General features: G+C 44.8%; 1 protein-coding gene and 1 long non-coding RNA gene across 3 annotated transcripts; one reads left to right on the top strand and one right to left on the bottom strand.

The window, feature by feature from the left end:
* Positions 1-374: 374 nt before the first annotated feature.
* On the bottom strand, positions 375-9,530 carry LOC142071660 (uncharacterized). Its single transcript, XR_012667879.1, has 2 exons — positions 9,195-9,530; positions 375-6,110 (listed from the first exon to the last, which is right to left on the bottom strand). It is a non-coding gene; the product is annotated as an uncharacterized LOC142071660 (long non-coding RNA).
* LAMP5 (lysosomal associated membrane protein family member 5) lies at positions 9,023-25,377 on the top strand. Of its 2 annotated transcripts, none has more exons than XM_048842576.2 (7): positions 9,023-9,061; positions 9,605-9,788; positions 10,137-10,309; positions 10,971-11,102; positions 11,461-11,566; positions 14,541-14,687; positions 24,392-25,377. In XM_048842576.2, exons 1-7 carry the CDS (start codon positions 9,038-9,040, stop codon positions 24,568-24,570), a joined length of 945 nt encoding a protein of 314 aa, XP_048698533.1. In that variant the 5' UTR covers positions 9,023-9,037; the 3' UTR covers positions 24,571-25,377. The 2 variants fall into 2 exon arrangements, with proteins under 2 accessions (XP_048698533.1, XP_048698532.1); XM_048842575.2 differs by having other exon boundaries at positions 14,499-14,687.

Genomic DNA, 25,377 nt, shown 5'->3' with positions numbered 1-25,377 from the left:
CATTTTAAGTAACCATCTACACGGTGCTGAATTTGTAATGAAGGAGCTGCCAGGGCTCAAACTTTCATTAGCGACAGGGCAAACCCCGAGGTCTATTACCTACCAAGCCTAGAGGTGCAGCGGCCAGCCCTGGCCCCAAATAAGAACTACATTTACACCTAGGCAAGGACACTACCCAATCCGAAGGGTTGCATTTTACACTCATTGAGTCACTTCCGCCTGCTAGAAAAGCGAGTGCCAATGAGAACATGACGGCTAAGGGGGTCAGGCCAATGGTCCATCTAGCCCAGGGTCCTGTCTTCTAATTCTAATTGGGTAGTGCAATTACACTGACTTTGCACACGTTTAAATAATCACACAAGACATAAGGAGCGGAGGGTGAAAACAATATTATATTTTTCTAGGGTGCCTTTTAGAGTAGCTGTTACAGGCAAAGGAGCCTTGCCTCTTTCGTTACAGTCCATCGAAGAGCTATATTAATCACCCATTTCTTTACACGAATGGGCTCACCAGAAATATTTTTCACAAAATATTTTAAAACAGTTTAACAAATAGGATCCTGCTTTACTAGTCATTAAGACACACTGGAGGTGTTCTCTCGCTTTGCATTAGCACCAAGGGCAATAACTGAAAACTGAAACCGTGTCCCCCCCCGTCCTTTCCGGTGTATTGCACGTTGTATCTTGTGAAGTAGGATTTGAATCATCCAACTGCCGCTTTTTTTTTTTTAAAGGGATCAGTGATCAGCTAATGTGAGCGACACTTTACACCAGTGTTACCTAGGCTTTGAGCTGAAGGCTGTGTGTCTTTAGATAAACTGAGCTTTATTTCGGCAATACTTGTACAATTACATTTTCTAGTCTTCATCCAATAATGACGGGCGGCTGATCCTGTGAAACAAGGATACAAACAGCTGCGCCCTAAACGTTATGCTAAAGCAGCACATGGTCAAATCTGAAGGCTTTTTTGTTTACCCTGTCTAGTCTGACAGTACCTGGAGATTTCAGTTCCACTTCATCAAATTTGGAAATGAGACTGTAAATCATGTTCACCTTTCAGTCAGTGACTGGCACCTCTCTAAACTACTGGATCTGGCAACTGCTAATTCATATGGAGAGGCGTTATGCTGTTCTCTATCCGCCTACAGACCTAACATTATTTTGGAAATAAACTAGAAGCTAGAAGAAGCTGAGTGCTAATTAAATACTGAAGACAGCAGTAAAAACTCTGAAAGCCACACACCAAAAATTCGTCGAGGCAATATTGTTTCATGTAGTCGGGTCAGTTTCGCTATGAGGTTACAAATTTTTGTCCTCAGATCATTTACAAATATCATTTTTATAAGTAGGTAAATCTTAAATCATTGCTAAGCCACATCCCTCTGCTCTTGCCCCAACCAGTGACAAGTCATGGGCAGTGTCTAAGAATGGTGTTAGTAAAAAAGCCAGAATATTCTCATTCAGGAAAATCATAGAAAAGAATGAAAGCAATTTTAAAACAGCTATAAGCAGCTCAGTTATTTTGATACCCGATTTTTACAAGCTTTTCCTTGTGGAAGGAAAATCTTTCCCCCACACGTACAGTAATGGATAAGGAAATGGAAACTCCACAGTATGACGGCAAAGGACCCAGACCTGACAGCTTGTCTCTTTCACCAAACAAAAGTTGGACCAACAAAAGATCTCTTTGCTACCTTTTCTCTGTATGGAAAATGAAGGTATTGAAGAGGTATTAGTGTGTGGATCAAAAATGGCCCCAAATAGGTTTCTATACTAAACCCCCAAACTCTTAACACTATTTCATCCCAAACGTCTTCTGTTAAAAGTAAGTGAATAGAGATGGCAATGGGAGAATTGTATTATAACACTGAAAAATAATTACACTGTAAAACATTTAACTGTGATTGTATTCTTTTGACAATGATAAACGCAAAGCATCTGATGCTGTTTGAACTATCTTATCCAATTGCTTTGCAGTATTTTGTATAAATATAGCTACCAAGTTTGTGTTGATTTTACAAAATAGCCTGTTTGGATACTTAGCGGCTAATATTGGTTTGTATTTACTTGAACGATAAACAATAAAACGTTTATGTGTTTGACCCTGGGTTGAAAATGATGCTGCAGCGAGGATGAGCTCCGATGAGAAGCAGAAGAAACGTGTTAAATGTAGATCACCCGCCCGAACCGACCGCCCTTAATCCATAAATACACAAATCTGGAAACAGAAGATGTTTATTATTAACAGTGACAGCCAGGAAACATTTCGGGTATGTCTGTTCTCCAGCTGGGAGCGAGCGTTCAAAAGGCTACATCTGCTCAAATGGAGGAGAGGCAATGCCTGCTTTAAGAAAAAAATGCAAAAAAACCAGTTCTGTAGCTTCTGAAATAACAAACACTGACAATTCAGAGATATTGAGCCTTAATTATCTCGCGCTATTTCTGACCTCTCCGCTGACGTGAAGAAATTTCAGAGGATTGGTTTTGGTACATAAGCAGGGTGCAAAAAAGAGCTGCGTGGGTATTCTCGGTTCCTGAATTGGGGTTTTTCGACTCCAGGATTACTAGGCTAACCTAGTTGAGTTTGGTTCTTCTCTAACCAGGATGCTTCCTAGTTTTGATTATCACCATTTTTAGCCTGTTTATGGCTATTTTAACTTGCTGGAAGTATTCCCTTTCAAAATTCATAGGGAGAAATTCTGGCCCTATTGAAATCTAGGGGACGTTTCCCATTGATTTCAGTGGGGCTAAGAATTCACTGGACTTTTCTCGATGGAGACTTCTGTTTACAAGCGGATGGAAAGGACTAGGCCCCAGCTGTGGAAGAAGGGGATATTTTAATGGCTAATTCTGAATTCCATTTTAGCTCTTCACCAGAACAGAGAGAGCGGCTCAGAGGGACACTCCATTGAATAGACAAGCTTTTAATCAGCTTGTCTTTGAGTAGTTTGATCTTGCGGCCTTTTTCCTGAGTGCAACCAAAAGCAGATCCTCTCCAGCCGTAAACGAGACTTCTTTGCCTTGCAAAGTTCAGGTGTCTCTTTAATCTGCAAACTCAGTCCGCTCTAAATTGCCCGTTGTGTACCTAGAGCCAGCGTGAACAGCAAGGCGTGTATTTACAGCTCTGTATTTTGTATATGCTCTGTGAAATCTCTTCGCCCTTAGATTCTCCCTTACCTTTTGATGCACCGTTTTAAATCACGCAGGTGCTGGTGAGATAATTTCTTCGGGTTTGGCCATGTCTAGATCCACAGACTATTGGGTTAACAGGATGCGTTCATTTCCCCAGCTGTCTGATCTTCCTGGCTGGAAAAGACAGGCGAGGCCATTGCTTCAGAGTTTCCAGTGCTGCTTGTTATTCCTGGTTCACGTTCCTGGGATCTTGTGCCGTGTCCCTGACATAGGTTAGGGACAGAAGGGCAATGAGGTAATCTCCTGGAGTGGAGCAAATTCTGCTGGTGAAAGAGACAAGTTTTCCAGCTACCCGGGGCTCTTCTTCGGGGCTCTAAGGGAACTGGGAAGCCATTAAACCAGAAGTAGGTCCAATCAAAAGATATCAGCTCACCTAACTTGTCTCTGTAATAGCCCGGGGCCAACAGGGCTAGAACACGACTGCATACACCCGTGTAAGGAGGCAAAGGGTACCGTACCTTTGTTCAGTCAGGTTCTGAGCTTGCTGTAATAATCCCGCTAAGGGCAGAGCGGCAGGAGGCGCTCCCTGGCTTTTCCAGGGGCCAGTGGCAGGCTGCAAAAGCCCTTCCCACGCTCAGTTGTATTCAGCTGAAAGAGGTCGGCCACCACACGGCAATTTGTGAGGGACATTGGTGCCACGTGCCGAGGGTTAGTTAAATAAATGGCTGGAACACGGGGACTGAGCATGTCAGAGGGTTTAGAAAGACACAAAGGAGGGCTAACCGGTCAGTTTCCCGTGGTAACTGACCCGGCAGGTAACTGGCACCCTTTTACCGCGGGGAGGGTTGAGTTGGAGTAGTTTTCTGGAAACAAGTTTGCACCTGCAAATAAAGTGCAATGTAAACTCCTACAGCTAATACTGCATCTGTCTCGCTGTCCATGTCACGGGTACCAAGAAGGGGAGCAGGAGCTGTAATTCTAGCTTCAATGGGAACTAGACACGCGTATGATCATCAGAAAGCTGGTCGGAGAGGTCTTTTGTGTCTTACTTAAATGATGTAGGAATCGCAAGAGTGACTTGAAATACTAACTCCCCCCACGTTTCACGCCTCCTGCTCCAATCGATCGCCGTGTGTAGTTAAAATCACACCGTCATGGGGTTTCGTTTTTTTTTGCTTCTCCACGTAGATGTAGCGTGGTGTATCATGAACACATGCCACAAACAGACCTGAATGCAATGTAACGCTTGCACGTTTAAGCACTCGGATGAGAATGGATGAGAGGTAAACGTGAACGCCAACCCTTAATTTATATGCCTGAATCAGACTGTAATTGTGAGTGGTCACATACTATCCATCACCTTGAATACACATCTCTCTAAAATATTCTGACTACAATTTAACAAAACGATCTTAACACATGCAGGCAGAGGGGAAGAGTTGAGGAAACAGATGTAAATGTGTATTGGATGGGGAAACAGTTTAAGAAAACGAGTTAGCTGTTGGTGGTGTAGCTACCTTCTTGGCAAAAAGTAGCAGACACTGGGCACTCAGTAATGCCTCACCCAGCTTTACCCTTGATTTTTAGAAGGGCTGGTCACCTTTAACCTCACCTGAAGTTAATGGAAGCTGTGGGTGCAAAGCATCTCTGAAAATCCGGTCCTGACTGTAATTTGTGTTCAGAAAGCAAGAGCATCAGACAGAGAGTTATCTTTTACACTTTCCCAAAACTGTTCTGGGATTTTTCACATGGACAGCCACCAAACCTGGGCAAAAAACAGCTTGGTTTACTATCTCTTCTGAGATGTACTGTCTCTGGTTTACTAACTACTGGGTTAATTATTTCCGCCTGTAATACTGTAGTACATTCTCTATTCACTCCTTTGGTACTGAACTCCAGAGTGAGAATTAGGGAGACATTTATACCTATCCATCTATATTTATATCTATATCTTTGCACACACATCATAGAAGTTGCTTCTGACCTTATCCTCACAACAGCACATTTGCCCACTTCCTTGTAAATCAACACATTAAACAGCTGCTCTCCTTAGCTGAAATTACCTGATCCATGAGCAACTGTCACAGGAACATATAACCCACCATCAAATACAACCATAAAATGCCTGGCTAAATGGATTTGTTTCTTCCTCTGACAAAATTAGCATCACTAAGGGAACAACCATTATTTTGCTAAAGCAGCTGTCTGATATAACAATATAAAAAGGAAGATTGGATAGAAAGACACCAAGGACAGGCAGGGTAGATTAAAAAAATCAAACCAAACCAAAACATAAACATGGGTCCTATGAACAAAATAAGGGTGAAAGGAAAGCTCTTGTGTTTATTTTGAATGTCCATTCATGAGAGTGTGAGGATCATAACTCACCTTGGGCTTTATTCACACTTACTGTTTCACCTTCCTTTGTGATCAACGTGGATAAACATTGTTAGTGGGCCCAGTCCTGTTCCTGTTGAAAGTTAATGGCAAAGCTACCTTTGGCTTCCCTGGAAGCAGAGGGGTTACGGTAGGTGTCTTTTGTTATTTACCAGTCCTTCAGCATTAGGGATGAAGGGAGCCCGTTGAGATAAAAAAACCCACACACTTCTGCCCCAAACTCAGTTTGACCCTTCAAGTTCTTTTAGCACTTAACAGTAAATACCCGTTATTTTTTCATGCCAACACCTTTTCTAGTTCTGGCCAGAGCAAGCAGAAATGCTGAACTACCATGAGCTGTTCATGTGGTGTTTCCTTGCACCCAAGAAGCCTGGTGGTATTTCCTGGCTGACCAGAAACAAAATACAGCAAAGAATATTCGATTCTTCGGAGACTTGCAATGCAATTTAGCACATTCGGGAGGTAGTTCAGACTGGGGTTTATGTGAACTGAGCAGCTGAGGGCTGGATTCTTCTGTCCTTCGCACCCGGGAACTCAAGTCTAATCCCACGCAAGTAAATGAATTACACCAGTGTAAAAACTCTGTAAGAGAAGAATCGGGCGTAAGTGGTGTAAATTGGTGAGGCTCCATTGAGTTCAGGGGAGCTTCACTGATTTACATCAGCCAAGGATGTGGCCCTGAGTGATTATCCAAAAAGAATTTTCCCAAAGCTAACATGCTTATGTATATATACCCATACACCATCAAAGACACAAGAAAATATACAACAACAATAGATTAATCCATTCAGCAGAAGCGTACTATTCTTAATTAACAAGTTTTACACCTAGGTCTTGCAGCTATGCCATCTTTTCCTATGCAGGAACATGTCCCATCATTAGAAGACCTTGTAAAAAGCACTGCAGGATCATTTCACAATCAGAAAATGAATGGGTTTTGGTACTGAAACCGATTGATCACTAGTGTAACATTAATATACATGAGTGAAGCAGGTATAGTAAGTGAGTTAACTAGTGTCTCCTTACGACTGAAGATACAGGTCATAAAAGAGGTTCATCGTGTATTACATATGTACTATATTTTTCTATCAGTGGTTTTTAAGGCTTCTCATTTAATGGGAGACTAAAGCTTCTCCAGGAGGGAATATTTAATTGTGAGTATGGAATCAATGGAACTACACCTACAGTGCTTGTAACCTGTGACAAAAATAGTACTTGGGGAAAAAAATCTGTGCACATATTGTAGTAGTGTACTGTGAGATCCTGAAACACAAAGACTGCCCAAGAAATAGAAATGGTACTGGCGTTGTGGTATAGGCCATATTTTGTAAAACAATGAATCTTAGGGAGGATTTAGTTGCATAGACCTGGCTCTCTACACAGGGGTGAATTTCACACTAGTGCCAGATTTTCCTTCCTTGAATCTTGTGTAGTCATTTACACCAGTGCAGACTGAGTGTAAAATGATAACATTCTGGTCGAGCAGCATTTTACACTCACTTTGCACTAGTGTAAATGACTTCCGTCGGCTCAGAGAATTGGGCTTTAAGTGTGCATCTAGGGGCAAACACTCTGATGGTGAATTCCACAACCTAAATATTGGCCTATGAGTGGCCTCTCCATATAGAACCATCCAGTGGTGCTGGGGACGCTCCATGCCTGCAGTTTTAAATGCCCCCATCTCCAGGATGGGGCTTCCTCTCTGTGGGAGATGGGAGGATCAGTCTAGGAGTTGTACATGTGGCAGGAGGTGCACACACCCTGCCTGGCCCCTCAGCATTTGCCCCCTTTCTCTCTGCACATGAAACAGCCCTGATTCTGCTGGAAGTGGAGCCATTGCATCTGTAGAGGCAGGGGAAAAGATTTACCCCACTATGGATTTATAGTCTGATTTTCAACAGTGCTCCCACTATATTCAGTGATAGCCTAGGTGCTCAGTGTCTCTGAGTTGAAGCTGTTGATTACTTTTTTCTTCTGACCATGCTCTGTATACAATTTTCAAGCAAGCCATTTTATTTGGAAGCAAGCAAAGGCACTAGTTATTCATGAGGACTATGGCCCAGATCCACAAATGTATTTAGGCTCCTAACTTCCATTGAAATCAATGGGCCTTAGGAATCTAAATACCTTTGTGTATCTGGGCCCATGGACCTGATCCAATATTCACTGACTGTCACTGGAAGGTTTCCCATTTACTTCAGGGGGTGCTGGATTTGGCCCTCAATCTTTTGCAGGTTTCAATCTTCAGCTATTTTTTGCTCTCTCTCTCTCTCAAGTATAGTTAGAATGGTTTTCCTATGGGGAAAAGCAAACCATTTCTCATCCTCACAGAGCTAAAACATGGTTGAAAGGATTTTGCTCAAGCTTTGTAGAAAACTTCACCTCAGGGATAAGATCAAGCATATGACAGATCAGGTAAAAAAGATGAATGGCTCAGAAATCTACTGTCAGAGCAGGAGAAAACAGGGGATTGTAATGTCTCAGAGTAGCAGCCGTGTTAGTCTGTATCTGTAAAAAGAAAAGGAGGACTTGGGGCACCTTAGAGACTAACAAATTTATTAACTAAGGTACCCCAAGTCCTCTTTTCTTTTTGGGAGATTGTGATGAACACCATTTTGCAGTGTTCATGAGCAGGCCCCTAAGAGTGTGAGTGTTCTATCAGATGTATCCCTTTGCCTTTTAACCACACCTCCCTGGACTGCTGTAACCTCTTCGAAGATCGCTTCTATGGGCCAGACCCTCAGCTGCTGGAAATCAGCAAATGGTTTCATTAACTTCAGTGAGCCAATGCCACGTGACACCGGTGGAGGTGGCCCAATTTCTATGATGAAGAATCCTTCATTACTAGTTAATCTCTCTCTGTTGCTATAAGGCCAGTGGTAATTAATCCCAGCACAATATATGTTTAGGGAGGGTAGCAAGGAAAGTTGGGAAAATGCAAATAATGGGGGGTGAGTTGCCCTTTTAAAACTGCAGACCGCAGAGTTTAGGCCTGTCTCCGGCTACCTGCAGCACCGCCCACAACAGAGTGAGTGGTTTTCCTCAGCCTATCTTTTGCATGTAAAATCTTGACTTTTCTATCAATATATAGCACTTATTGTTTTAAACTCCTCTAAAATGCTGACAGATCCCTTCTCTCCCTTCAATATGGGATCATTTGAATCTGCTTTAGCTAGGACTTTCTCTCTCTCTCTTATAAAACAGGGCGTAGCCAGACCTTTGTGGAAGAGCTTTTCTTTCAAGAAAGGTGAAAGTCTTAAACCTCAGGGGGTGTCTTTGAGGACACAGAGCTTGTGGTCACTGCTTAATAAACACCTGGTGGCAACTTCTGATCTCCAGCTGGAGTAACCCCAGGCAAGTACCCGGCCCTACTCTGCTGCCCAAGCAGGATCGGGCTGACGGCTAGTTAGGCTGCATGCACAGAGGGACGATGACTGACTGTTTCCTCACAAGGCCATGGAAGGAATGCCTCGTTTAGCCCCAGCACAAACCAAACCCCGGCGCCCATCATGTCCGCTGCAGCCGTTTTAGAGGTGGGCCATTTAAAAAGCAGTGCTCTCGTGGGGGGAGGGCTGTCCCCCCCGCTCTTAGGCTATTAGGGGGGGGCAATGACTGGCGGAGCCTATGCATAAACAACCCCCTACACCGCCAGAGGCCTTGACTTACGGTCGGCGCAGTTGCAGCGAGCGAGGGGCGGCAGGGGCACCGCAGCGCCTCGACACCCCGTTTTAGAGAGCAGCAGCCCGGCTCCAGGACTTGCCGGAGCAGTTGCTTGTCTAGGGCAGAAGCAGGATCCTTCGCAGGCTGCAGCTTCTCCCCAGAGCCCCGAGGGTTTCTTTGAACACCGAGAGCCCCCCCCTGCAGATGCTCCTACGCGTGCCATTAAGTTTCCCGAGCAGGCGAAGCGTTTGGATCCATTTGCAGGGCTGCTGGCACGAGCAGATCCAGTAGCAAGCTCAGAACTAGCCTCTGCTTTTGTGCTCCCGCGGGGGGTACCTTGGACAGCTCCCCCACCTCCCCCCCCCCCGCAATCCTCCACCCCCCCCTTCTCCTTCCTCCTCCTCCTCCTCCTCCAGCTCCCTGCCAAGCTGCGAGCTCGGTGCATTTCGCAGCCTGACCGTGCAGCGCCAGAGCCGGGAGCTCTTTGCCAGCGCAGCCCCGACAGCAGTTCCCGGCCCCAGCGCCCGGCGGAGAGAAGCATGGATGTGAGGCTCGGAGCTGGTCGCCTTCTGCGCGTCCCGGGCCTGCTGTGCCTTCTCCGTGAGTAGCGCCCGGGCCGGCTGGGGCGAGAGGCGGCGGCTGGGTGCAGCGCTCGATCGGCGGTGGGGAGCTGCGAGCACCCTTGGGCGGCTGTCGTGGCGCTCAGCCACGGGGCTGCGTTACAGGCGGGCGCCTGGCCCAGAGAAGCGCTTACAATAAAGCCCATTAATTTCATGCTACGGGCTTCAGGGGGTTTGGGGGGTGGGTACTTGGCTGCAGAAGAGCAGGGCAAAGGTGTCACTTTTTCTTTGCCCCCCCCCCCCGGTCCCCCTCCCAGGCAAGCTCCGAAGCAGAGGGAGCCGCTCGCAAGAGGCGGGCGTCTCCACACGTATCTGTTTTGTTCCGCAGATGCCATGGCTCGAATCGGGGCCGAGCAAGAAGTGGAGAACCTCTCCGGGCTTTCCACCAGTCCCGAAAAGGATATTTTTGTGGTGCGGGACAACGGGACGACGTGTCTGATGGCAGAATTTGCAGCCAAATTGATGGTCCCTTACGATGTGTCGGCCAGCAATTATGTCGACGTAAGACGTGCTTTCAGCTCGGGGATTTGGGTTCCCCCGCAGGGTCCCGCTTTCAGCTCGCAGGGCTGATCTTCCACACGGCGATGCACGTGTCTTCGCTCCGCATCGCGCCCCAAAGGCAAGCCCCTCATGCCCCGGGCTCAAAATGAAGATCTCAGCCCCCGCCCTCTACTTACTCCGCTGCCTACGAGCAAGGGAATACAAAAGCGTGGGTCTGGTGGGCCAACTATTTTATCTTTAGGGAGACCGATCCTGATGCCAATTGAAAACCCCTCTCTGGTGTCCATGCGCTTGCCCGCAGAAACAGTCGCGGCATGATGAAGAATAGGGAATAACGGCTGCATTTGGCGCTTTTGGACAGCGCAAGTTGTCAATGCCGTGAAATAGCGTCAGGAAACAAGCCGGTTCCCTATAGGCAAATGTATCTGCATTACGGCATGTTCCCCTTTTTGTTCCTGCCCTTAAGGGCATATCTTTTCCTTGGCTGGGGGCGGGGAGGAAGGACCACCTTGTTTCTGCTGTTGTCTTATATCGGAGCCGGTGTAAACGATCCCCTTCTGTTGGCCCGAATCATTCACAGTTGGCACTGGGGTGGGTAATCGGGCCTTCTTCTTGTGTTGGTTTTGGTTTTGAACGTGTGTTGTGTTGTTTGTGCATTTAGCTGATAACCGAGGACGCTGATATTCCGCTTTCCCGAGGAGCAGAAGTGAGAGGAAACTGCGGCACGACCGAATCGGAACTCCAAATATCTTGGCTAGGCAAAGTGTACACCCTCAAACTGCATTTTATAAAGGTGCGTGGCTGTGTGATTGCGGTGCGCCCGAGGGGCCTGCTTTTTGTTTTCCTTGTTGACTAAAACCCAAAGGCAGCAAAATCAGCCCGAAAGTCTTAAATTCGGCGTCCTTGTAGCGGGTGCCAGGGAAACCCACAGGGCGTGAAATCCTGCTCTCGGTGTGTGTTCAGTGAGATGCGATCGTGGTAAAAAACGAGCCACAAGCATCATCAAAACGACCCGAGCTGTACATTTTAATGCCTGGGAAGTTCATTGACTGAAATGGCCACACACACACACACACACATATATATATATATATATATATATATATATATATATATATATATACACACACACATATATATTTGATTGGCAGGAAGGCCACAACACATCCAAAAGGCAGGAGGCGGTCTGGAAAATGAACAAGATCCAGTTTGTCTATGATTCTTCGGAGCGAACCTACTTCAAAGATGCTGTCAATCGTAAGTGCTGGCTGGAAAAGGGCCTTTACCCAGGCCAAAGGGCTGCTTTTCCCTTGACCGTTGTTGCAGATGAAAATAAAAAAGCAAACGGAACCAGTCGCTGTGTGCCCGGGAGTAAAGCGGAAGGAGGCCGGGGTGTATGATGAAATCAAGAGGCGTGTTTATTACAATCCAATTTAATTAGAAATGCAATGTTTGTCTACTGAAAATACAGCTAAATAGTCCATTCGTCCCAGCATATGGGCCAGGCCTATGAAATGCAACTTTTCACCCACGCCTAGAGCATGAACAGATAAGGAAGGAACATAGGAACAAACTAATTTCCCCCCCTAACTGGTACACTGACCTCCCCACCCCGGTTTTTTTTTTTTTTTATTTTTTTGTGGGGGGGGGAGCAATTTGCTCGCAGTCACCAGGTGTTCTTCATGCCGTGGTGAGAAAACCGTGTTTCCCCCAGTCTGCTTGCTAGGCAAAGCTGGAGCGCAATGTTACTGCATTTGGGAGGGAAATTCAGCGGGTTTTCTAACCAAGGCGGTATCCAGCTGCTGGAAAACCCTCCCCAGTCTTTATTCCCCCTCCGCATCCGCTGTTGCAGACTATAGCTAAAGGCAGGTCGACACTTAAAACGCTGCATGCAGGAGAATAGGGAAATGCCTGTATTTTCAGTCCCTGGAGCCCACCTCCCACATTCTGCTCAGTTTCTTCCTCTACGACCTATCAGTGCGGCTGGCTGTTGCTGTACCAGATCCTGTTCCCATGCAGATCAATGGGTGTTTTGCAATTGACTTCAATAGGAACAGGATTCAGGTCCTATGTGCGGCTAATTTGAAGGAAACTACCTTTGGACCGAATCACATCAATGGTAAGAAGGGTTGGACGTTTACCTATTGTTTTCTTTTCTGATGTTGGGTCAGAGGGGCTTGCGCTGGTGCTACTGGTTTTACACACACACACACACACACACACACACACACACACACACACACACACACACACACACACACACACACACACACACACACACACACACACACACACAGAGTCTTCCCACCTTCTGTTTCATTCCTCAGTCTTTCCTCCTTCACTCATCTGAGTTTTTCTTTTGATACTTTTCCTCCTGCCACCCCTTTTCCTTACTGTACATGAATGATAGGCATCTCGGTGGGATGGTATTAGGGGGAACTTGCAGCACTGGAATGGGTTACCTAGGGAAGTGGTGGAATCTCCTTCCTTTGAGGTTTTTTAAGGCCCGGCTTGACAAAGCCCTGGCTGGGATGATTTAGTTGGGGATTGGTCCTGCTTTGAGCAGGGGGTTGGACGAGATGACCTCCTGAGGTCCCTTCCAACCCTGATATTCTATGATTCACCGTTTCCTTGATAAATTGAAAGATCCTTTTCTGTCCTAATAATTCCCGCTATCTCTGAATATTTCAGAAACTATTTGGCTCCAATTAGATATCATATTTATAATTCTTACCCACCCTCAGTTCGTTTCTCTTCCAAGCACAAAACCCCGGGGAAATACATTCTACATGTTCAGTTACATTTAAAAATAATTCTCTAATATGGGGACATCTGCAACTTCATTCACATCGCTCAGAGAAATCTTTAAAAAAACAACTTGCAACACATTTCTCCTGTAAGGGAGCGCATATGGCATTTGTGTATTTATAAACACGCGTGTAAGCTGTACAAAATATACCATTTTTGTTTTGCAGATAATCACATAAAACTTCTCATCCTGTAAGGCTCTAATCCGGCAGAGACTGGTGGCTCCGTTACTCTCATACAGGATTAGGGCCTTATTTTTTACAATAGTTGCAAGCCCTTAATTCTTGGTGTTGATAAAATGGCTGGTATATTAAATGTGGAATAACCTCACGCTTGCCATTTTGTCAGTGGGAATGCCAGCTTCACTTGGGGGGAAAAAACAGCCCATTTACCCACTTCTACAAAGAACATAGTCTATTGAGTTTGAAAACTGGTGCATTTTAATGGAAAAATAAAGTTCACACCAAAAAGGTTTGCATAACTTAATGCACCTCCCATAATTGAGACTATAACATAATGTACAACCTTGATTTCTGAGTCGTTTTTCATCTTGCAGTGAATATTTTGCATGGCTCTAATGCACAGCCACACACACATTAACCCTCACACACTGAGCAAATATGAAGCCCAATTTCTCTATTATGTGAAGCCTAATGATGAACACAAGGGCTGCAGATGATCAGAAAGGCAGAAGTTATTCATCATTCCATACAGCTGATCATCCACAGTCTTTGTATGTAGAAATATGTTTGACATAATGAGAAAATTCTGCCTTATTTCCACTTGACCAATGATCTTCTTCTTTTTTATTTCCAAGAAACACAGTAAGAGCTCGGTTGAGTCCTGAACTGAGTGTCTCAAGCTGTGTATTTCTTTGGCACCCCAATACAGAGGCTAAGTGTAACCGCAGTCCTTGCTGTTGTCTGCATGCTGGGAATATGGGGCCTGAGCCAAAGCCCATTGAAATCTCTCATGTGCCTGAATGGACTTTGGATCAAGCTCTCTATGAGGCCAGCACTGCTGGCATCACTACACTGATTGAGAAAGGTGGAGCAATGTCTCCACTTTACACTGGGGATAGAGGGACGTATATGTTCCAGCCGCCTAACGCTTGGTGCAGTGGCCGTACTCTGCTCACTGGAGAGTTCCCACAATGCTGCCTGGAGCTCCCACTGGATGGCTCTGCCCCACTTTCCAGTGGAGTTCTGTGTTGCTTAGAAGGCACAATCCAGCCCCAAGGATAGCTATCGATTTATGAAAGCACATGGCCACCTCCCCGCAATCCAGGCACATCTCCACAGGCTTAGCTTTTTTAGCAACACTGGCAACTGCCAGATTTTGGGGTCTAACTGTTCCACTGCTGTTTATGTGGTCTCGACAGCTGGGAAGCACACAGCCAACTCCCACCACCTTTCTGCCTTAGTCACCCCAGCTGGGAAATCCTACGAATGCCAAGCTCAGCAGACCATTTCCCTCATCACCAGCGACCACCAGAGAACCGTAACTCTCGTGCTGTCAGAAGTCCGCATTCAACCCTTTGACATCAGTGCTGACTTTGTCTTCAGCGAAGGTAGGAATGTGTGGCAAAATCATTCTGGGCCCAATCTCCCGCCTAGCCCTGCAACTCTTGCACACCCCAAACTTCCAGTGACTTCAATGGGAGTTTTGAGTGTGCAAGCTATATAGGATCAGGCTTTTATTGGGACATTCAGCATGATCCCTGCCTCCAAACTCCCCCTGGGAATTAGGCGCTGAAGCACTTTGGAAAATCCCAGCAGGTGCCTATCTGCATCGCTAGGAGCCTAAATTCCTTTACCGACCTGGCCCGTGGTCCCTAGGCTGTCTGTCTTTTGTGGGGCAAGTGACAACTGGTTGTGGTTTGTCAAAGTGATCAAGGTGCTTTTTGCACATGCACTAATTCTGTAATGCACCATCCAAATAGTCGACCCTCATTCTATTGATCTGCATAACATTGCAGAGGGAAGTTGGCAGGCGGCTCTGGGCCTTTCTAATGATTAGTGCAGGTGGACACAGGAGGCAGAGATCCAAAGGCTTCTTTCAGCACTATGGTCTGAAACTGACCGTGTGTGGGGTTGGTGGGGGAGGTCGAGCTGAGGCGCTGCACTGAGACTGGGTTATGGGGAGAGGCGGGTTGGGTAGAGGAGAGGCAGCAGTCACAGCAGCAGGAGGGATGAAGGGCAGGGAGATACAGGCTGCCACCTTTCCCTGTCAAGCTGTTGTTGGGTCTCAGTGCTCCATAGATTTTGTTGCATTCTCAGAAGATGGGGTTGCCCCCCACTGGCTGGGGGCTGTTGATGAATTGGTCTGTGGTCCAGAGAACTGCATTTGTTGCATGGCGTACTGTGAATACAGCAGGGATCTGGAAGAGGAAAATGGTTTTGTGGTCAAGGCACCAGACTGGGTCTTTGGGGATGTGGGGTCAATCCTCAGTTCTGCTACAGATTTCCTATGTGACCTCAGCCAAGTCCCTCGTTCTCCCTGTGTCTCAGTCCCCCTTCTGTAAAATCACATTAATAACACTTCCCAGGCTCACAGGGGTCTGGTGAGGATAAAATCCATTAATATTTCTGAGGCTGACAGAATCTGTGCTATACTAAAGCCACTAAAGAAAGAAAGAGGGAGAAGTCCTTATTCAATGCAGCGTTTGGAGGGTGTGGAGCAAATGAGACATGGAGCCTCCCACTGAACAATGCAGATAAAAAGAAATATTGAACAGTTGCCTTTGACACCAAGTACAGTCCATCTTGTGCACTGAATGAGGCAGGGAACCTTGTACTGTGGCTTTTATTTATTAACGTATTTATTGCTGCAAGTATGTTTGTACCTGAAATGCTTATTTCGACACTCAGTATATTAATACTGAAAGGGTAAAATCCTGGCCCCATTGAAGTCAATGGGAGTTTTGCCATTGATGTCAATGCAGCCAGGATTTCATCCAAGATATTTCTATGGGGCTTGATCCTGTTGTCCTAAAACTCAGGCAAATTCTGCTCTGTTATCTGGTGTTCCTCTGGAGTCATGCCACTGACTAATTGAATTAGAGCTACTCCAGTTTTATACAACGTTAAATAAAGGTTTAGTTTGGCCCAACGGTCATTTTGCCTGAGTTAGTATTTTAGGATCAATCCCCTGCAAATTCCAGCTTTACCGGATGAATTAACTCGATCATTATTACTGAAGCAAGGTGAAGTAAATAATACATGGAGTAGCCAGATCTGTTACTGATTAACTTATGATGAGGAAAGGGCGGCGTTACTTGTCAAACAGAACATTTAAAATATTGAATGGTGTAATTCTACCTGTGGGAAATAGCTCCCGGTGTAGTAACACAAACACTTACTGCAAGCACAGCGCTTATTACCACAAGTACGATTCCCCGAAATTACATAGCAAACAGACACGGTTACAGGCACTGACTCAGCCGGAGGGAGGGCTGGCTGCATGACTGCTAGTGAAGACGGGAGTGAATTATATAAGTCTTCTCTGTAGGGGCAAATAAATCCTCTATACCATGCCACACCACCATGTATTCTGATAGACCACATACTTTACAGGAAAAAATATTATAGACGTTTCAGAGAGGCTTTTTGACACTTTTCAGATGCTATTTTTTTGTATCCCTCCACCGGCAAATCTAGGCTTCCTAGTGTGATGGGTACAACGGTACAGGCCTGGGGGCGTGGGGGGAAATGAAAACTAAAATATGCAAATTCTCATTAAAATTACCCAGGCTAGCTTTTCTGTCTGTACATAATATCCAAGTTGTAAAGTCTTCTGTCTTGTAGCATAGCAGGCCAGCAACCAGCACTTTATACCATTCACAAAAGGCCTTTCCTGATTTTCTAATGGCACAAAGCTTCTTTTTGAACCATAATGGGCTTTTGGAGATCATCATGCGAACGTGTCGCTTGTCCAGGACTCGACACCACCCAGGCTAGGTCTAGAGACACTGTGATTGCATGTGGGAATTCTATCTTTTGAGGAAAAGACGTAATATTTATTTGGCAAGCTTGTGGGTTTTTTTTGAATGGTGGCTGTTTGAATTAGTACCAAGGGAAAGTAAATAGCAGGCAGCGTACAGATGAGGTGAGATGAGGGGTCAGAGATGCCTAACAGATGTAAGTTATCACATAGCCCCACAATGAGTCTGCCATTTTTCATGTGCGTATCATTACTACATATGTGGGACGTCTGTGTATAGGGCATATATGTAAATATAAATTGTGCATTATTATTGGTTCAGCTTGGGATCTCCCACTAGTCTTAAATTACAGTAATTAGCCTGCTCCTTTGAAGCTCATTAATTTCACATTTGGTAAAATTTCTATTAATTATGAGCAAGCCACATAATACTTTAAAATATACTAGAATTGAGAAAGAGATCCTGCTAAATCTGAAGAGACTTTTATCTGGAGGACTGGTGTCCTTTTAAAACAGAGATGTGGGTATGAATTAAATAGTGAGAACTCTTGTCCTTACCATTTACAAATTGGCTTATGGAACTGTCCCATAGAATTTTGCAGAGAATTGTAGCTTTTGTTAATGGTTAACCCACCCAATGGAATGTCTATTACACGTGTAGTACATATTTGTCTTTAAGCCCTTTCCCCCGCCACTTACAAAAATTCATTGCTTTATTTCCTTCCTATACCCAACGCAAATCTGGCCCATCATGGCAAATCCAAAGTCAACAGGAATCTTTCCAGCAACTTTGACTATGGCCCCATATTTTGTTGGTTCTGGCCTATGGGTAGGGGAACTGTTTCCTAATTTTTATCTCATTTATGTCTGTTCTAATATAGAAGACTGAACGAGAAAACGAGCACTTTAGCCATTAACCGGAACAACATAGGTACTCACGGGGGGGGGAACCCCTACTATCAACTTATACAGGGCACAGTGGTAGGCCTGATTCTGAACTCTCTTACATTGGGTGTGTGTCAGGAATTACTCAGCAGAGTTATACCAGAGTAAACAGCATAAATGAGAAGAAAATCAGCCCAGGTGTTTTTATCCTTCTTTTGAGTATAGGATAAGCACTCACCACAGAAGCCAAGGCATCACACAATAAATATTTTGTGCTTCCTCTGACAATATGATGTGCCTCAGGAATAAATGGCCATGCATAAATAACTCATATCAACTTGTGTAGAATGTATATTTTAGGGTACAGGTATATAAATGACACCACATCTGACTAGCCTGCCTCCCAAACTATAAACGTCAGTGCTCACCGTTGAGTTTTTTTTGGGGGGGGGAGGGGGTTGTATTCCAGACACTCTTTTGTTTGCTGAGCAACTGGCTTAAAAAAAACTGACAAGAAGGAGAAGTTGTTGTTTCTTGCTTACGAAAGGGCTCTATCCTGCAAGGTGCTGGGATTACTCATGTGCTTAAAAGTTAAGCATGTGCTTTTGCGCTTTATTGGGCTGGGGCCAAAATTTCCCTGCTATTGTGGGAAAGGCGATGGGGGGGCATATTTTCCCCTCAATAAACACTTGTAATGTCACTCATGGGAATTATTTGACTCATAATTGTGCACTGTAATGGTACGGTCACAGGGAGTTACCACAGTGCATCATGGGCTGTGTAGCCAGCTGGGGAGTAGGGCCCATAGGTGAGAATATGGGCATGAGGGACCCAGAACTACAGCTCCCATGAGACACCACAGAGGAGTAGGCAAACTAAGAAGATAATCTTGATACGAATTGAAATTTTCAATTTTGATTTTCCTGATTTTTCTGCAGAAAACGTTGATTTCAATGAAAGCCTCTTTTCTGATGGGAAAGTGTTTCAGCTGAACTTTTTTGATTGGTCCACTCTTAAATTGTGGTCCAACGCTGGGGCAGGGTCTGGGGAGTTAGGAGTGTTGGGTTCTATTGCTGGGTCCTCCACTGCTCTGCTCATTTTGAGCAAGTCCCTTCACCTCTGCATCATGCCTTGTTTCGTCCACCTGAAAGAGGAGAGTCATAGCACTTTCCTACCACAGAGAGGTGTTGTGAGTCTCAGTGCTCGTAAAGTGCTTTGCTCTCCTTAGACAAAAGGTGCTATATAAATGCAAAGTATTATGATTATTTATTCTGTGGGCAATCAGGGCCCATAGCATTTTAATTCTCCTGGCAAACACGTGCTTGCGTAAAACTCACCTGTCTTTCGTTACATGCGGTCACGTGGCCACATCGTGACTCTGGAATAGGCTCCCAGGGGAGGCTGTTGAATCCCTGTCCTCAGAGGTTTTTAAGAACAGCTTAGACCAGTGGTCTGCAACCTTGGCACACTGCCCATTAGGGTAATCTGCTGGCGGGCCGCGAGACATTTTGTTTACATTGATCGTCCGCAGGAACGGCTCCGCGCAGTGGCGCATTTTGTCATTTCCGGCCAATGGGAGCTGTGGGAAGCGGTGGCCACCATGTCCCTGCGGCCCGTACTGCTTCCCACAGCTCCCATTGGCCGGAAATGGTGAACCACGGCGATTGGGAGCTGCGGGGGGCTGCGCCTGCGGACAGTCAACATAAAGAAAATGTCTCACGGCCCACCAGCGGATTACCCTGACGGGCTGCGTGCCGAAGGTTGCTGACCCCTGGGTTAAACAAACATCTGCCAAGGATGGTCTAGGTTTATTTTGTCCTGCCTCAGAGCAAGGGGCTCAACTAGATGACCTCTCGTGGTCCCTTCCAGCTCTCCATGGCTATGATTCTGTGACTCTCTCTGAGTCCACTGATCAGCCAAGACCTCAGTGGCCCACTCTGAAATGGTGAATAGAAGGGTCAGTCAAGGAGAGGAACAAGCTGAAAATGTTGCCTCTGCAGGATAGGGAGACAGTCTTGCTAATGACCATACAAACCCACCCCTATGGAACTCCCTCCCCACCCCACTCCATTCACCCAGCAGGTGGGAGTGACAGAAGGGCAAGATCCCTGGAGGGCCAGACAAAGAATTTGGGAAGTAATTTGCATCAGTTTCTCTCTCTCTCCCCTAACCATCCTGTTTCCACCTACACACCAAAGAACTCCACAGCACCTATCCAGACAGCAGACTTTGACCTTTTCCACCCATCCTCACTCTTGGGCCTGGGGGCCATCTTGAGCAGTTAGTCCCAGTGTGCATCCAGTCTGCGTGGCCTTATGGAACATCCACACCCCATAACACCTGTCATGTAACCCCCTGTGATCTATAGACTTACTCACAAAACACACCCAGGGGAGATGACTTCCCAATCCTTTTTGACTAAACTAACCAGACATTCTTCCACCACTGTCCCTTCTTAGAGGTTGAAGGTGATGCCTCCCCAGGACAGTCTACAAGAAGTTCCACAACCGACAATCTGAGACTCAAGGGAGCTAATTAAAATATGATTTTTAAAATAAGAATAGAGAAGATCAGATTAAAGCAAAAGCAAATACATGATCCAATGCCACTGAAGTCAATGAGATCTTTCTATTGACTTCCGTGGGTTTTGGCCTGGGGATCTAAATAGATTTGCTTTGGGTTGAGTTAGAGTGAATTAACATTAATTAATAAATAATAATATTATTTGCTCTTATAAAGCACTTTTCATCCATAGATCCCTGAGGAATTTACAAAGCAACCCCATTGGCCAGGCAGCCTATCAGTTGCTCACCTCCTTTTCCCAGGCAGCTCCCTCAGTCAATAGTCTGTGACTACTGAGAACATTACAGACTTTGAATCAGCTGATTGGCTGGGTTTAGAGAGATGAGAATCATATAGTTCTTAGCATTCCCATATCATTAATTCTGCTCCTTATTAAATATGAAAAAAATTAAATTAAAAACTTCATAATTTAGCCCAAAGGCTGTAAACTAAAATAATTTTTTTAAAGAGATCAATTTCCTTTCGCCCATTAGACTTATGCAAACATTGCAAGAAATATATATTTCCTGTTACAATTGTGACTTTTTTCTGATTAAAATAATAGTTGGCATCTGAGATGTGCAACTTGGCTTTAAACAGTTCTCCTTGCAGAGGACATGCTTTGTTTAGTTTGGAAAACATGAATTTAAAAAAAAGGGAGTTAAGATGTTTGACATGGTGGCATTGAGCAGGTGAGGTGGAAAATTTGGTGACGTTGTAAGGTGTGATGTTAAAGATCAGTGTGGTGTACATGTCCAGCAACCAGTGATTTGCTCAGTACTGGGACAAGGGCATTAAGATTTTGGCAGTGAAGTCAGGCGGTCCAGTGAGCTGAACAGGTCTGATGCAGGGAACTTACAAGCTTTGCTGTTGAAGCCAGCAGAGCTTGTAAAGTAACTGTTAGTGATGCACACAGCAGCTGATTCCCATGGGATTTAGGCACCTCAAAAATCTTTGAGGATTTGAGCCTAACTGTGCAGCTCCTGTGGCTGGCTTTTATTCAGAAGAATGGTTGCAGCTCCTCTGCATGGCTTGCATAGATCATTAGGGCCACTGGGTCTATGTAATTCTGGCTTTTGTGTCCCTTACTTTAGTGCCCATCCACACTCAACTCTGCTCTCCACGCTAGCCTTTGCAGGTTCACCACCATGGAATGCCTTTGTGCCCATATGCCTGTGGGTTGGAAACAACAGTCCAATGGGATTCTGACAGTCATTAGATGGAAGGGGCGTTTTTAATCAAACACTGGCATCAATTTTTGAATCCTGAATAATAACCAGTCGCCACTTCCTCCCTCTTTTTTTTTAAACTGCACTGCAGCAATTGTGGCCACGTCTATAACAGAGTACTGGTGATTAATCACTGTTCTGGCAAAAACAGTGCAGGAACTGAATTGAAAAGGAGATGGCTAAAATACTTTCCATGTCAATGTTTTTTCTTACCTTCTTTGTTTTTGTTTTAAAAAAAGCTTAATAATAGAATTCTTTCCCAAGATAGATTAGCCCCTTTCTCCACGGCCAGCTGCTTTTTGTACCCAGAGTTTTGAACGGTTGCTTTATGAGCCTCAGTAGCTCAAAGGAGTGGTAATAGAACCAGGAGTGTGTCAGCAATAAGGGGCAGATCCTCAGCTGGTATAAGTTGTCAGAATTCCATTCGAGCAACGTCCCTGCTGTAACTGCCTGGCTTTGTGTATGGGTGAGTGATTATGCTCTTCTGTGGCTGGCATACATAGAGGATAAAGAAAAAGAACAAGGAGTCTTTGTGGCACCTTAGAGACGAACACATTTATTTGAGAATAAGCTTTAGTGGGCTAAAACCCACTTCATCAGATGCATGCAGTGGAAAATACAGTAGGAAGATTATATATATATATATATATATACACACACACACAGAGACCATGAAAATATGGGGGTTGCCATACTCTCTACTATAATGAGAGCAATCAGTTAAGGTGAGCTATTATCATCAGGAGAAAAAAAAAACTTTTGTAGTGATAATCAGGTTGGCCCATTTCCAACAGTTGACAAGAAGCTGTGAGTAGCAGCAGGGGGAAAAAGTAAGCGTGGGGAAATAGTTTTACTTTGTGTAATGACACACCCACTCCCAGTCTCTATTCAAGCCTAATTTAATGGTGTCCAGTTTGCAAATTCATTCCAATTGAGCAGTTTCTTGTTGGAGTCTGTTTTTGAAGTTTTTTTGTTGTAGTATTGTGACTTTTAGGTCTGTAATCGAGTGACCAGGGAGATTGAAGCGTTCTCCAAGTGGTTTTTCACTCTCCTTTAGTTTTAGTGGTAGAGGTCTGTGTTCCGGAGTCAGGTAACCAGGGTGCCATGCCTGGCCATCTTTAATAATAGGGGGGGACTAGTATTTAGGTTGTCTAAAACTTTCCATTAAGATTCACACAACCTTTATTTGAGAAGCTCCTACACCTCCGTTGTTTGCAGTAGGCATTTGAAGTTTGGCAGGGAGAAAGCCCTGGGGCCAGAGAAGTGCCTCTTCTTTCCCACCTGAAAATCTCAAAGACAGGCTTTTGAAAATTTCAATTTTTTCTTCTGTCATTTGCACTGTCAGCAAAATTTTGGCAGCACCCTTTCAGCCTCTTGAGTGCTGTCCATCTTGTTCAGTGAATAAGGCATGGGTGCTATGGGAAAAATACGATGTGATCATCTTACTAAAGACTGTACCATAATGCATACGCACCAGGGCATCAAATTAAGATTGTATAGACCAACTAGATACTGGCATTTCCTAACTTTTGAGTGCTTGACTGTGCTGTCTAAATAACATTTTTTGTATGTAATGGTTATATATTGCAGTTGTACCTAGAGGTCCCTGCCCCATTGTACTAAGCACTGTGCAAATGAAGAGCTTGCAAATGGTGCAAATGCAATTTATCTAGTAATTGTGGCTGCTGCCTGTAGTGCAAGGGGTCACTTGCGTTAATGCACATCTCCACCCTGATCCTGCAGAGTGCTTATCCAGTGTGTCTTTACTCCCACATTCCATCGCACTGAAATCAATGGGACCACTCTGGGTAAGATCTTCAGCTGGTGTAAATCAGCAGAGCTCTATTGACGTTTACACCAGCTGAGGAGCTGGCTCAAAGGCTGAACTACCAGCTTTCACCTTCAGGATAGTCCCTGCAGGACAAGATGCAGGCACGGTGATAAGTCAGTGTGGGGCAGCCTGCATTGCGGCTTCTCACGCTCTCCCTGGTATGTAGATAAAGGACTTCAAAATCCAGGGCTGTTAATCTGGAAATCAAAGTGTGCCCCACTGTTCAGCTGTAACTACGGTGCTAATACTCCTACACTGGGCCAGATTATAGAAGGGGAGGGATGACTAGGCCATAACTCGGCTTCACTATCGGATCCTGAAGTGAACTTACAGGGCTGGCGGTCAGGAAGAAACAAACCAACCTTTTTAAATGTGCAAACCGAACAAAGGTGATTTGGAGTCAAGAGACAACGAGGTCCGTCCCCCCCGGCGTAAACAGTGACATTTTTACAATCACTTTTCAGCAAAGGAAGGCACTTAAAGAATAAAAAAGGCAATTAAAATAGACCCAGGTGCTGTGGGAATAGTAATAATAAATAATAAATAGACATGACTAGTTGAAAGTTCAGCATGTGTTTAAGTGCTGTCCTGAACCAGGGCCTAAAGTGGTCAATGATATTTTAATTTGCTTGAAAACAGTTGAGCCACCAAAAAACTAATCATTTTTCCTTGGTTTCATTGCTACTGAACATAATTTTATTCTGTATAGATGACTTCAGTGTAGGCATTATTCAGTTAGCTGTATTTCACTGGTGAAGCTCATTTTGCACTACAGGACAAGTTACTATTTAAAGCATTTCATCATCTCTCTCTCTCTAATTGCAGAACATAAGTGTCCAGTGGATGAGAGGGAACAGTTAGAAGAAACCCTGCCTCTAATTTTGGGTCTGATATTGGGGTTGATGATTGTGATAACCGTCTGCATTTACCATATCCACCACAAACTGACAGCCAGCCAGGTGCAAATTCCTCGAGACAGATCTCAGTACAAACACATGGGATAGGTGGCAGGATTAATCCAAACTGAGTACTTATCAGGTAGGCAAAGCAAAAGCACTTTTCTTCTGTAGGTGAGGACACACACACGATATATCTACAGTATAATGGCCAAATGGAGATGAAAACACTCTTCAAAGTCAAAGCTTCAAGCTGAGGGCAAAATTCTCTTCTCATATTCAAACCCCAATATTTTACTCTCCATGCATACGCAGCGCTCCCCTTCCATACATGTATGGAGAGCAGGGTATTGGAGTGAAGATTCACCACTCAGAGTTTTGCTCTAAGCATTAATTTAGTGTATTCATTATTAAGAGCCATGTCCTGCATTCCTAACACACTAGAAATCCCCCTGGAAGTCAACGAAAGGAATCTAGGAGTGGCCACAAAGTAGACATTTTATTCTGAAAAATCCAGGCCAGACCTTCAGCTGGTGTAAATCGGTGTATTTCCAGGGAAGTCAAAGTCAGCTGATTTCAATCAGCTGAGGAACTGGCCTCGCATTTAAGGTTGAGAGAGGAAAGCTTGTTTTTGCTTCTGAGTTACACTTACAAAACTGTTGATGCACAAAATGTAGAGCACCACGCTACTGCAAGTCAACCAAGGAATGCTTCTGGCTGGGCATCTTGCACGTATTGTGATTGTCTTTGAAACGTTACATTGCTACCTGCAACTGACAATTTCAAAACAAAACAAAAATGTCACCGTTACTATGCAGATCATTTCAGGTGTTACCCAATGTAACAGAAAATATGAAATATATCCGCTAATGTAAAACATTTTTAAAATCAATTAAAATATACCCATGTATAAAA

The sequence above is a fragment of the Caretta caretta genome, chromosome 3 (assembly GCF_965140235.1).
Source record: "Caretta caretta isolate rCarCar2 chromosome 3, rCarCar1.hap1, whole genome shotgun sequence".
NCBI lineage: Eukaryota > Metazoa > Chordata > Testudines > Cheloniidae > Caretta > Caretta caretta.
The sequence above is the reverse complement of the archived record's forward strand: the minus strand, read 5'-3'. Positions and strand labels throughout refer to the sequence as shown.

What these genes read in the sequence shown, in the direction of transcription:
- LAMP5 (XM_048842575.2), top strand. Translation starts at nt 9,038, where the DNA reads ATGTCCGCTGCAGCCGTTTTAGAG. An exon ending in CCGCTGCAGCCGTTTTAGAG is followed by an intron (nt 9,062 to 9,604) that starts GTGGGCCATTTA and finishes CTCCTCCTCCAG; the next exon opens with CTCCCTGCCAAGCTGCGAGC. An exon ending in TGACTTTGTCTTCAGCGAAG is followed by an intron (nt 14,688 to 24,391) that starts GTAGGAATGTGT and finishes CTCTAATTGCAG; the next exon opens with AACATAAGTGTCCAGTGGAT.